This window comes from Mastacembelus armatus, chromosome 6 (genome assembly GCF_900324485.2).
Source record: "Mastacembelus armatus chromosome 6, fMasArm1.2, whole genome shotgun sequence".
Classification (NCBI taxonomy): domain Eukaryota; kingdom Metazoa; phylum Chordata; class Actinopteri; order Synbranchiformes; family Mastacembelidae; genus Mastacembelus; species Mastacembelus armatus.
In genome coordinates, this window is record NC_046638.1 from 21,892,497 (window position 1) to 21,905,719 (window position 13,223).

The 13,223-nt window shown below is 37.9% G+C and overlaps 1 protein-coding gene across 1 annotated transcript; it reads left to right on the forward strand.

The window, feature by feature from the left end:
* Window positions 1-10,596: 10,596 nt before the first annotated feature.
* Window positions 10,597-12,543, forward strand: LOC113133100 (leucine-rich repeat-containing protein 4C-like). Its single transcript, XM_026311673.1, has one exon. The coding sequence runs from the start codon at window positions 10,597-10,599 to the stop codon at window positions 12,541-12,543; it is 1,947 nt and encodes a 648-aa protein (XP_026167458.1).
* Window positions 12,544-13,223: the final 680 nt, after the last annotated feature.

Below are 13,223 nucleotides of genomic sequence, written 5' to 3' on the forward strand. Positions count from 1 at the left end.
CTAAAGAAGTACAGTAAAAGATCAAAATTATTTAATGAGAAATTACAATAATGACCAGGGATGTTTACTAAATTACAGGATTTGGCTATATTTAATAGTTGTGGCTACTTTCTGTATATGGACATTTGTAATTGAGTATTGAAACCCAAAATACACAGGTACATGAGTATATGTGTCCTGGCATGTGTTTTCAGGGCCCTAAACACGCACTGGGCACTTCTGTCCAAAAAGGCCAGTTGACATTACTGCGGCTCATTTATCAGGAAAATGTGTCACTCTAAGGGGTTATCCTCTGACTGAGGCAGAGGCCTTATTGCTCTGTCCCGCTGTAGAAATGGCCATCACCTGAATAGTAAACGTCATGCCCAGCATTAGTGATGCACCTGTGTCATTATGTTCTGGTGACACACCACTCACACTCTCCAGTAAATACTATGATGTTGACTCACAAGGAAAGCATTGTCACCTCATTAAAAACTAGAGTAAGATGTGTCATTGTACAGAGCAAAATGATGTAATGTTTTCATTACAGGAAACTTGTGGAAATAGGAACTGAGAGGTACCTCTTTACCTGTTTCAGTTGTTATTCTTACATAAAGTTGACCCACACATTGGAAAAATAGCAAATAAAAGGACAGCAAATTTGGTTTCAGTCATCATTTCAGTGGCTTGCTGTATGTGCAGTGTTCTTTTAATTTGTGTTACATCATAATACAGTGTTTATTACTATGCTTTATTCAGACAGGGCTCAAAAATGTCCTGCAAAAAGTTTTTTTGCATACAGTAGCTCTGAAAGTTTCAGTGCACCTACACTGAGAAAGGACTTTTCCATAGAGGCCATTCGATGTGAAGTTAAACTGTGGAAATGAATAATATTTACATATTCAAAGGACTGAATTTGTCTATTAAGATTAAAAGGGGTAAATGTAATTTTAAGAATTTCTAACTGAGTAATTGAATGTTTAGGTCTGAAAAATGTCTGCAGGGGTTCTTTAATTAATTGAAACAATTAATTGAGGATGTACATTTCAATTTCTTGAAAGTGTCCCAGTTGTCTGTGACCTTCAGCTGCAGATTTTCTGTCTCCTTTGTTGAAGTTTGCAAAAAGATGTTTTCTTTTTATTGTGGTAAAATGACATATACAAGAATATAAATTAAATCCCACTAACATTGCATAAATATTCCAATGCAATGCAAATGACAGTTATATAGAGTACATAACAGCATACAGCCATAAATGTTTGATGTTGAGAGCTACTGTATGCAAAAATTTTCTTACTGAGTAAAGACCAAATGCTTTGTTACTACTGACAAAAGAGATTTACTTTCTATATCCCTTCATTTAAAAATTAAATAAAACCTTGCAAGGTTTTTATATTAACACAGCCCAAATATACAGTTGGATGAACACACCAGTCAAGATATTGTCTGACTACAGTGAAAATTAAATCTAAGTCTGCATCAGAGCGTTTGCTGGTCTAGTGATTAAGATGTGTAACACATCTGCATCATTCCTGGTTCTATTCTTCATCACCTCACTTTCCCCCTTTAAATCCACACTACACCTTATCCACTAAGAGCAAAGTTCTGTTGTCACATGCTGATAACAAATTATTTAGATAAATGACTAAAAAGTCTGTATGTTTTTGAATGTCAGTTGATGAATTTGTAAAGTAAGAAGGGGGACTGTGAGGTGGTGCTGTTGAAGCTGCGTAGTAGTTTGCCACATATAAGATTATTTACAGGCAGAAAAGCTAAAACAGCTTACTTTTAGCTGACATTACAACAGCTCACTAGATGAGCTTGCATTGCGTTCATCTAATGGCTTTTCATTTTTACTTTATTGTATATGTTTCCATTTAGAACTTTATGTTGGTCTTAATAAGCTGGCAGAAACCTTTTCAGCCTCTGCCAGTGTCACAAAGAATTCAAAGCCTCCATTCAGATGATGAAGTAAAAAACCTGAGAGATATACTCACAGTGTATATATACTTATTTGGACTGGATTTTAGATTATGGGACTCATGAGTTCACCAAGAAACTGGAGAAAAATCACAAACATCATTGATTAATCATGTTATAATGTCATAATTTATTATTATTATTATCATTAATAATAATAATAATAATAATAATGTCATAAATTATTTCTTCTCTTAATGTTGAACTAGCATGGGTTGTCTCAGCACTTTTACCTCAAGATCACAATTTACCAGTTAAATACCACTTTTATTGTGAAGTATAGCAAAGATTCAAATTATCAATAGTGAATGAGTGAACATAGGTATTGTGCTCTGACTAAAAGTGTTTGGCTGATGCAGAAACATGGTACAGAAAACAGGGTAGCCTTTTAATAGTTGCTGTTTCATTTATGCACTAACTTCCTAATAAATTTTCATGCAACAGTTGCTGGTTGTTAGATTGTTAGATGAACGAAATTCATTTTACCATCTTGCCATGCATGAGACAGATGAACTGTGAATGGAAGCATGTCAGGCTGTGGGCAGGGGAGCAGCTGTCAGTTTGTCTCACTTGGCTAGTTAGCAGCAATTCAAAGTATTCAGCTTGTCTGTTTCACATGACTGCTTTAAACAATAGACACAAAGTATGAACATGTTCAGTTATTTATTTATTTTTCTGTCAGCATTTCTTAACACTTTATTATATGGTGGCTTAAAGTCAGTGCATTGATCTGTATCCTAAGCTGTGGATAAAAAATGTTCATAGACAAACACACGTTTTTTTGCATAGAGTATTTAATAGTGTACTTGCAGGGATAGACATGTAATTGTACAATGGAAATGTAAAAAATATATATACAGAATAGATAGACGTGATCTACAGATAGTGATAGTGATAGACCTAAAACACTTAAGTCTAGTGCAGGTATGTGTAAAGCCAATAGTGATACTGTAGTAAGAATTTGAATTATGTGGTAATAGCCTGCAAAACCTTGGTGTTATACTGTTACTAGACTGTTAAAACTAGACAGATTTGTACTGTTTTGTACTGTAATGTTTTCATTGATTCGCCTGTGAAACTCCAGAGAGTCAGGTAGTAGTACATACTGGATTATAAAAAATAGAGGAGAGAAAAAATACTCAGAACTGCAAGATTTTATATACATAAACAGCTCAGTTAAACTTTGCTGTGATCAAATAGCTTGCACATGCAGATAAGCTAAAATAATGGTCATATATTTGAATTTGATTTGCATGGTAAATTTAACTTCCTTTACTCAGACATACAATATTTCCTGTGCCTCTCAGACAGTGTAAAGCCAGTATCAAGTCAAAAACACTAGTGAAGCTTTGGGCAGTGATTTGTTGCAATAATACTATAAACTCATGCACATTCAGTGATGATATACAGATGATATACAGATGTTTACTGATGTGTTTATGCATATAGGTTTTTGGTGCTGTAGAAGTACTACAGAGAAAATCAAGTGAATGAAAAACCACGTGGAGACATGAAAAACGTGGAGAGTTCTATAAACTAAAAAGGGAAAATGGTAATAATGAAAAATAGTTCTCATCTATTTAGCTTTTCTTAGTGAAGACAAGCAATCAATGGCATTTATATAAAATTATGATGATATTTTCATTTAGATTATATGTCATTTTAGAAGTAAAAAAAAATATATTTACAAATATAGAAGCAAAGCAGTTAAGTCATTATAATTGAACACAATTGTTTTGGCAAATACACAGCAGCTATTGACACTGGCCCAAGGTGAGAAAGCGACTTAAGTGGCAAAACGCTGTATGCAAAATATAACCATGTGGCAAAAATTGAATCGTATGATAACTGCAACACATAGGCCTACCTTTGTTTAATCTGCTCATTGCAGTGGTATATTCTGCATATTTATGCAGGCTGGAGGAACAGAAAAGAGGAGAGCGTCTGTAATGCATGTGGTGGGTATCCCACCCACACTGGAATCCATAAAGGATTCTGTTTTATATTTGGAGCTGTTGCAAGATTGCTGGCATTATCAAGAATGACCTGATTTGATTTATATCTCATTAATCTCTCTCTCTCTCTCTCTGTCTATTCTCAAGAATAGCATGCATGCTGACCTTCCTCTGTCATCCACTGTCATCTCACTCCACCATCTCTCATCATCCTCCCCTCTCCATGCAATGCAGTTTGAGCTGCAAATCTTCTCTTGATCACTCTTCACTAAAAAGTTAATAATCAACCAACATATAAGCATTAGCTGAGTGAAGCAAAACTTAGGTCAGTCCCTCCACTTTCCTTTCAGATGAAGTGGTGTGTGTTTTTGAAGACTGAAGACAGGAACTATTTGTTGACCATGGAAAAAGAGCTGAACAAAATCACTCACTGTGTCTGGCCAAGCAGTGGCAGCACTTCTTTTAGGGGCCTTTAGCCCCAGTAGAATCTCCTGTAGCCTTATTAAATAAATAATCCTGTCTTTTCTCCCCAATTTTTAATGCAAAAATATGATACAGATTGCAGAATGAGAGATCTCATGAAAAGAGCTGAGCGTAGGACCCAGTGGTGTAACAGTGTGTGCAGTGGTGAAACAGAATTATAGCTGTGCATTCAACCACAAAATTTTAAAGAATTGTATGATGGGACAAGGTAAAAGTCTAATATATCTAAAATACATTGCTTGTGAAATTATGGTAGGCTCTTGGAATGTAATGCACATACTGAAATCACAGACCTAACACTGGCATCATGCAAATAGCATCAGCTCTATTGCCCTCCACTTTACTGGTAGCAAGATACATTTTATGACGCTGTTCTATAACACCATAACAGTCCTTATTGTTTTTTTTTTTTATCATTTTAAGTTAGCATCACTTTTCTCTCTGATATGTTTCACTGGGTGTTTCTGAAGTCTTCCTCACTTGGAGTTAACTGCATGAAGGCGCATTGGTGGTGATTATTGCCTAAAACTAATTTAAATTGAAAAGCAGGAATTTGTGACTCTTCTTCTTTTCCTTTCGGCTGCGCCCTTCAGGGGTCTCCACAGCGAATCATCTGCCTCCATTTAACCCTATCCTCTGCATCCTCCTCACCCACACCAACTATCCTCATGTCCTCCTTCACTACATCCAAGAACCTCCTCTTTGGTCTTCCTCTAGGCCTCCTTCCTGGCAGCTCTAACCTCAGCATCCTTTTACCAATGTATTCACTGTCCCTCCTCTGAACATGTCCAAACCATCTCAATCTGGCTTCCCTGGCTTTTTCTCCAAAACATCTAACATGAGCTGTCCCTCTGATGTACTCATTCCTGATCCTATCCATCCTCGTCACTCCCAGAGAGAACCTCAACATCTTTAAATCATCATCATCAATATCATTAAAATAATATATTGTAGCGGCCATAGGAGGGCGCTTGACGCAGAGGATTGTGGGTAAAAAGGAAAGCTGGTTATTGGTGTTGTTTTCTGTGTTCTACTGTTCATGTTCATGTATTAATTGTTCACTGTGTGTATGTAGGTTATTGTGGGGGGTTATAAGGTGGAAAAGGGGTTGTGAGTTCGGGGAAGGGGATTAAGATACCGTGACTGTGGGAGGCTGCTGGGGGAAGGACCCTTCTCGGGTTGCTGTATGCAAGTGGTTGGAGCTGTTATTATGCTCTGTGTTGTGTGACCAAATAAATACGCGTTCGGAGTCGTGCGGTGTATGGGGCACGGGCGCCTATAAGAAAAGAGACACCGTGTGAGTGTGAGTTCTTGCTAGCTCTCATAGTTACCTTCTTAGCCAGCTTCTAGTTCGCCACAATATATATAAATATATATTCTTCAGATAATAGACCTTTATCTAATTCTATTCAAGTACCTGTTTTTCTCTTTATATCAAATATATTGTCTTTCACATGAAACCCTGAGGGCTTTCCCTTTTGGCAAGAATTTGGCAAGAATTACATATTTATATAGTCACTGTGGTTGAGGAATATAGGCTAATATATTATCTTTTGTTGAAAAATATGAGTGTGTAGATGTGGTTAAAGACTGTGGTGTTAAGATTTTTTTTTTTTTTTTAAAAAGGTTGCTTCCCGGGTGCAGGCATGAGGGCAAAATCCCACCTCCATGGTAACTGCCTTACGGACATAAATCCAATTTTCTTGCATTATTTGTGTTATTGTATTTCACATTGTTCTACAACATTTTCATTATACTTCAGTACTTGATTGTTTGACATACAAGGATTTATTATAAGCCTGTACTTACTATGCTGCAGACACCAACTGGCCTACTGTAGGGTGCAGTTTCTCCCTTTAACACAGACTTTTGGAGTGATCACAAGTAATAATGCCAATTGAATAGTGTGATAACATTTGAAGCTGGTGCATATTCATGTTATCATTTACCTTAATCATTTCCATTGTTTTCCAAATAGAAGCATAAATGTATTACTTCAGGGACAACAGTTTACGATATATTCACTATGCCATGGTTAAAGGTACAGTTGGGGTTTGTGTAACTGTAACTGAAGAATCTGTTTAATGATTATAATTTTCTGCTTCAGAGAATTACGTCTGATGTGACAAGGTTCTAAATGTACACACATTTTCAAGCAGAAGAAGAACTTGATAACTGATTTTGTGTGTTTAAGTGAGCATACACACAGTTTAAGCACAAAATTGACTGTATCCATGGGTGATATTGTTGTATTTAGGGAGGATGAGTACTGACTATGGTAGGTCTGTCATGTACAAACATGTCTTTTGTGTCTGATTCCGACTGATGACCTCTGAGTGGTCTGATGAGGGAAATGGAGAACAAGTTGATTGATGTCCCTACACTGTGATGTAACGTAAAATCATATGTCATTGGTAAATAAAGTATAAGCTGGTGCAGCTAAGTTTTTGTCACCTATTTATGAGCCATCTGACCTCACTATTCTTAATGACATAACTTGCTAGTCTTTGTCATCAAATTATTTACATAAAACACTTAGTTTTCCATTGGGCCCAGCCATGTATTTAGCTTTATCAGTGAGTTTATTGAAGGGTCAGTTAATCCCTTCTATAAACTACATGCATCAACATGTATTGAACTGTATTGAACATGTGTAGGACTTTACCTTCCTGTTAAATCCAAAACATATTGATGTTCTAAGGAAGCAGATGAATCCTCAAAGTTGAAATTTGAGGCCATAGTTAGTTTTGGGAAACTCAATACAGCAACATTCTCACTGCCAACAGTCACTAAGTCAAAACAATTCATCCATCCATCCATTTTTTATACCCTTTTATTCCTTAACCAGGGTCACGAGGATCTGCTGGAGCCTATCCCAGCTCTCTTTGGGTGAAAGGCAGGGGTCCACCCTGGACAGGTCAAAGACAATTCACATACCATAGAATAAAGTACTAATTGTAATTTGTTGTTTAGTGTTCTGAAAATCTGACTATATACTATAACATTTAGATTAAGACATCTTTTGACAACAAAGTAAGATGTTATACCCTTTTGTCATCTGAGATGACATGTCACTAAACTACTGTATTTAGCCTATATTTAGTGTTTCTCTCTGCATTTGCCTTTACTGCAAAATGTTTCCATTTTAAAAAAAATGTTTAAATATTAAAAATACTTCAGGAGTGCAGCAGATCTTGTTATTCAATTGTCTGCAGTCTTGCTAATGTGGGTCATGCTTTAGTACTCTGTGCCAAACAAAGAGACAGCTGGCAGTCGATAATCTGTTAGAAGTTTAAAAATGCATTCTTTACTTAACGTCATTTTCCTTCTTGTTTCATCTAATTCCATCACTGCACTATGTAAATCCAATTTTGCTGCATTGGTTGTCAGTGTAAAGGCATAATGTTTTGCTTTGTAAATTGACATAATCTTTTCTGCTGCCATAATTTGGATTCCATTCTACAGATTCACTGTTTATCTCTTTTCAAGGTTTGATCTGTTAAATTGTGGAATTTCTTATCCAGAGGCTAGTTATACACAAATCCAAACTGCAAAGCATATTTTCTAGTTGTTTTAGTCTCATATTGTTATTGGAACTTCACCTTGAAAATACACTGTTTTAATAGTATGTAAGTCCCATAAAAGGTAGGTATTCATTCTTAACAAATTAAAGGCACTAGTCGCATGTAATTTACAGCCTGGTGTGTGATCCCTGCCATGTTTCCATTCTCTCCTCCAAGAAACCACAATCTCCACCCTCAGGCTTTAGCTGCTTGGAATTTGAATTTTGTAATTGAAGAATTAATGGCTTCAATAATCAAGCAATTAATCAGTAGTTACAGTAATAACCTGCTTTTACTGAAGTGAAGAGCTTTCTGGTGCAGTTCCGAACGTACTGTGTAGAATATATTATAATGCCATAACTGCATTCATGTTGTTGATTTACTCTGTTCTGCTCAGAAATCAGCTGTCATGCTAATGCAACATGCTAATGCAACAATATTTCAAAGTATTCCTCCACTGTTTCTGCAGTAATTGCCTATGAGCTGTGTAATATTTAGGCACATCTTCATTTGCAGTATTTGCTAGATCAACGCTGAACAGAAATAGTAAGCTGTCGTGATTTTTTTAAAGCATCCTTTTTCTTTTGCAAACTACCATACACGATCATAAGATTTTATAATGTAGTTCATTTGTGTCTCTATGGGCAGCTGTGGGTGTCTTGTTCAAGTTGTTCCCAATGACTAGTTAATCCATGTGTGAACAATAATATGGTGGGCTTTGCTGTCTTCAGTGTGACTGGGCAAATGCTGTAAAGCACTTGAGTGCGTAGAAGAGCACAGATCCTTCCACACTGACAGTTGACTCAATGACAACACAGTTGTGAGTTTCTATATTTATAAATAATGTTTTAATTGCTTTATTCTTCACATCACAAGAGCACCCTTATCTCGTAGAGCTCATATGATTACTCCATTTATCATCTAAAACATATTTTCTGTGACAGAATCCTCAACATGAAAGATTAGGAAATTTTCTGTAGCTATTTCTATCTTAACAACACATATGGCACATTGGACCAATGGTTATCACTGTCATTCTACTGTAGATTGTAACTCTAACAGTTGCTGTGTGAAGTTCACTTTTTTTCCTGTACACATTGATTTTCTGACTGTGCTCCAGTTTCCTCCCACATTCAAAAACATCCAGGTCAGATAGATTAGAGACTCTATAAATGTTTCTCTTTATCTGTGTTAGCTCTGTGACTCACTTCCGACCTGCCTAGAGTGTTTCCCTGCCTTTCACTTAGAGAGGAAAAGAAATCTAGCGTTCTGTGACACTCCTGACAAATATGTAAGAATGAACCCCCGATAAGTTGCATGTAAAATGAAACACTGTTGAGACTTTCATTGCACTAGTGATGAAATACCCATTTCAGTAGTCACATACCTCAATTACTGTATACTGCATGTATTAGATAGTAAGTACTATTAAACATTAGAAAGAACTTAGTGAAGTCACACTAGGGTGTCATATTTAAGACTCTAATTAATGTAATTAGCATGTAAGTAGCGTAAATACCTCTGAGTAAAACTGAAATGTATTAAAATGTATTCAAAAAAATCAAATTTTCTCAGGTTACGCTGCAATTTTTATTCAGTCGTCTGTGCCACTTGCATAATATGATGTTCACTAGTAGTGATTTATAACTGATAAAGACTGCCTACAAGAGTTAAGACTGTCTTTATGAATTAAGATATTGTTTTAGGGTTGTTCTAGGTAGGCTATATGCATATTTAGTATACAAGTGACAATATGAACTACACTTGATAATGAAGTTTTCAGGTGTAATTTTTCGAAGCTTTTATATTGAGCTTCTGTTCCACAAGTGGAGTTATTTTTTGCATTTCTGTTTTTTATGTATTCTGTATAAATTGAACCTTTTTTAATTATTATTCACAGTGCAACCATAAAAATATGAGCAACTGTGAGGAATACTGGTTTTCCTGAAAGCATCTCTCTTAATCAAAGAATAAATTGTTTGTATTTCTATAGTTTCCTCTAGCACGACACATAGAGAAACAAATTCCATGGTCCCATTTTGGTGTACTCGTTTGACATTCCAGTCGCATTTGTGCCTTTGAGGAACTGTGAGTTGTAATCAGACGTTTCCAGATATCTCGATTCGATTGAAGGACTGGTGGGTGGCAAGCTTCCTTATTATTTATGTTCCCCCCCAGTCTCTAACATAAATCACACAACACAGCAGTCATAGCTGCTTTTCTTTGCTCCCTTCCTCCTCCAGCAATGATACAGCACAGGAGTCGGAGGCTTCATTGTGATTTTGTTTTATGTGACTGAGATTGAGAGTGTGCAGACAGTGCACTCTAAAACAGAAATGGATATAAGGCACTCTGTTGCTAGTGCGTGTGTGTGTATCTGGGTGTACTGTATGTGTTTATTAGTGGCTACAGATACACAAACATGAAGAAGATCATTAGGTGAAAACCTTAAAGTTTTACTTATTTTGAATTAGAATTAAAGTTTTTATTTTATATTTGTCATTCATTAGTATTCATTTGGTATTCATTAGGTCCATACATCAAATTATCTAATGTATATCTTGTCTTTCATTACATTCCAGTGGGCCCACATCATCATTTCAAAGAGTGGAAGACCAGTCAATGAATTATGAATGTTAAACACGATGACCTCCTCTCAGCAGCAGCAGATGATGCGAGGTCCTAGGTGGAACCGGGCCTTGTCCGACCCTTTGTTTGTGCTGCTTCTCGCCCTCCAGTTGCTGGTGGTCGCAGGGCTGGTACGTGCTCAGACGTGCCCCTCTGTCTGCTCCTGTAGTAATCAGTTTAGTAAAGTCATCTGCACCCGCCGAGGCTTGCGAGAAGTCCCTGATGGCATCTCTACCAACACACGATACCTGAATCTGCAAGAAAATCTGATTCAGGTTATCAAGGTGGACAGCTTCAAGCACCTAAGACATCTAGAAATCCTGCAGCTGAGCAAAAACCACATACGCAAAATTGAGCTGGGTGCCTTCAATGGACTGGCCAGCCTCAATACCTTGGAGCTTTTTGATAACCGCCTCACCACTATCCCAAACGGCGCATTTGAGTACCTGTCCAAACTAAAGGAGCTGTGGCTGAGGAATAACCCCATAGAGAGCATTCCCTCCTATGCTTTCAACAGAGTGCCCTCATTACGGCGGTTGGACCTTGGGGAGCTCAAACGGCTCTCCTACATATCTGAGGGGGCCTTTGAAGGGCTGAGCAATCTGCGATATTTAAACCTGGGAATGTGCAATCTGAAGGAAATTCCCAACCTTATTCCCCTGGTGAAGCTGGATGAACTGGAGATGTCTGGGAACCAGCTATCTGTCATCCGGCCTGGCTCTTTTAAAGGGCTCATCCATTTGCAAAAGCTATGGATGATGCATGCCCAGATCCAGACCATTGAAAGAAACTCTTTTGATGACCTGCAGTCACTAGTGGAGCTAAATTTAGCCCACAACAACCTTACCCTTCTGCCCCACGATCTCTTCACTCCTTTACATCACCTGGAAAGGGTGCACTTACACCACAACCCATGGAATTGTAACTGTGATATCCTCTGGCTTAGCTGGTGGCTTAAAGAGATGGTACCAGCAAACACCAGCTGCTGCGCCCGCTGCAGCTCACCTCCCCATCATAAGGGACGATATATTGGCGAGCTGGACCAGAACTACTTTCACTGTTATGCTCCTGTTATTGTGGAGCCTCCCGCAGACCTAAATGTGACAGAAGGAAGCGCTGCAGAGTTGAAATGCAGAGCCAGCTCCTTGACCTCGGTAAGCTGGATTACACCCAATGGATCCATCATGACACATGGTGCGTACAAGGTCAGGATCTCTGTGCTCAACGATGGCACTCTGAATTTCACCAATGTTACAATGCAGGACACAGGCACATATACATGTATGGTCAGTAATTCTGCAGGTAATACAACTGCATCTGCCACACTCAATGTTTCGTCTACAGAGAACAGCAGCTTCAGCTACTTCACTACAGTGACAGTGGAGACAATAGAAACACCACATAATGAAGGCTTCACCACTATTGTTCAACAGAAGGTGGGCCCAACCCCCTCTGCTGGTACGTGGGAGTCTGTTTCATCCACCTCTACGACTACCACCACAGTCCAGACTCCGCTGTCCACCCGTTCAACAGAGAAGGCTTACACTGTCCCTGTCACAGAGCTGGGTGAGGAGGGCTCACTGAACGGCTTGGATGAGGTGATGAAGACGACCAAGATCATCATTGGCTGCTTTGTTGCAATCACACTCATGGCAGCTGTCATGCTCATCATCTTCTACAAGATGCGCAAACAGCACCACCAGCAGAACCACCATGCGCCCACACGCACTATTGAGATCATCAATGTGGATGAGGACTGTGTAACAGGAGGCCCGGGTTTGGAAGGCCATCTGACTCTGCCTCCGCTTGAGCACGAGCACCTCAACCACTATAACACTTATAAGAATGCATACAACCATGCTTCTACTATCAACTCCATACACAGCTCAGCCCATGAACCTTTGTTAATCCGGGCCAGCTCAAAAGACAATGTACAAGAGACCCAAATCTAATCCTTTTTTTTTTTTTTTTCAAAATGAGACATTACCAATCTGATGGATTTACATAAAGACATTACTGACAGGACATTACTGAGAACTGGGTTTGAGCACTGTGGCTCAAATATGGAGTAACAGACTGTTTGGCAAATCATTGGCTGATGATGTTTATTCAATGACTTTGGGAATTAGGGTATGTCTACTGTTTCAAAAAGTGTCTTTACAAAGCAGAAGTTATTTATTTAAGAAAAAAACTATTGTGGGTAAATCAAGAAAAAACTGTATTCTGCAATTATTTTTTCAGCACTTCATGTTTTTTTTCTTCCTCTTATTTCATGAGATTGGTTTACTAATATGCTTTCAAACTCATTTAGAAGACATCTGCCGCAGAAAAGCTCCTGAATCTTTTTTTTTTTTTTTTTTGGGTAAACTTTGTACTTCATCAGATGAGATAGTAATTTCATTTACCCCATGTATCAAAGGAATATAGAGCACATTAGTGATTTTCTCCAGCTGTGGATTAAGTGATGAAATCTTTTGTGACCCTCTGTAACTGAGATCAATTAAACACTTGTTCATTATTTTACAGTGAGTGACAGAACTCTCAGAGATGAAATTTGATCATAATGCATTGTTTTATTATATCTGTCACATACATACTTAGCACTCCCTCCTCTGTCATCAATAGATTGAGG

Bases quoted from the DNA above. Each gene is read 5' to 3' on its own strand.
- LOC113133100 (XM_026311673.1), top strand. From the start codon at position 10,597: ATGTTAAACACGATGACCTCCTCTCAGCAGCAGCAGATGATGCGAGGT.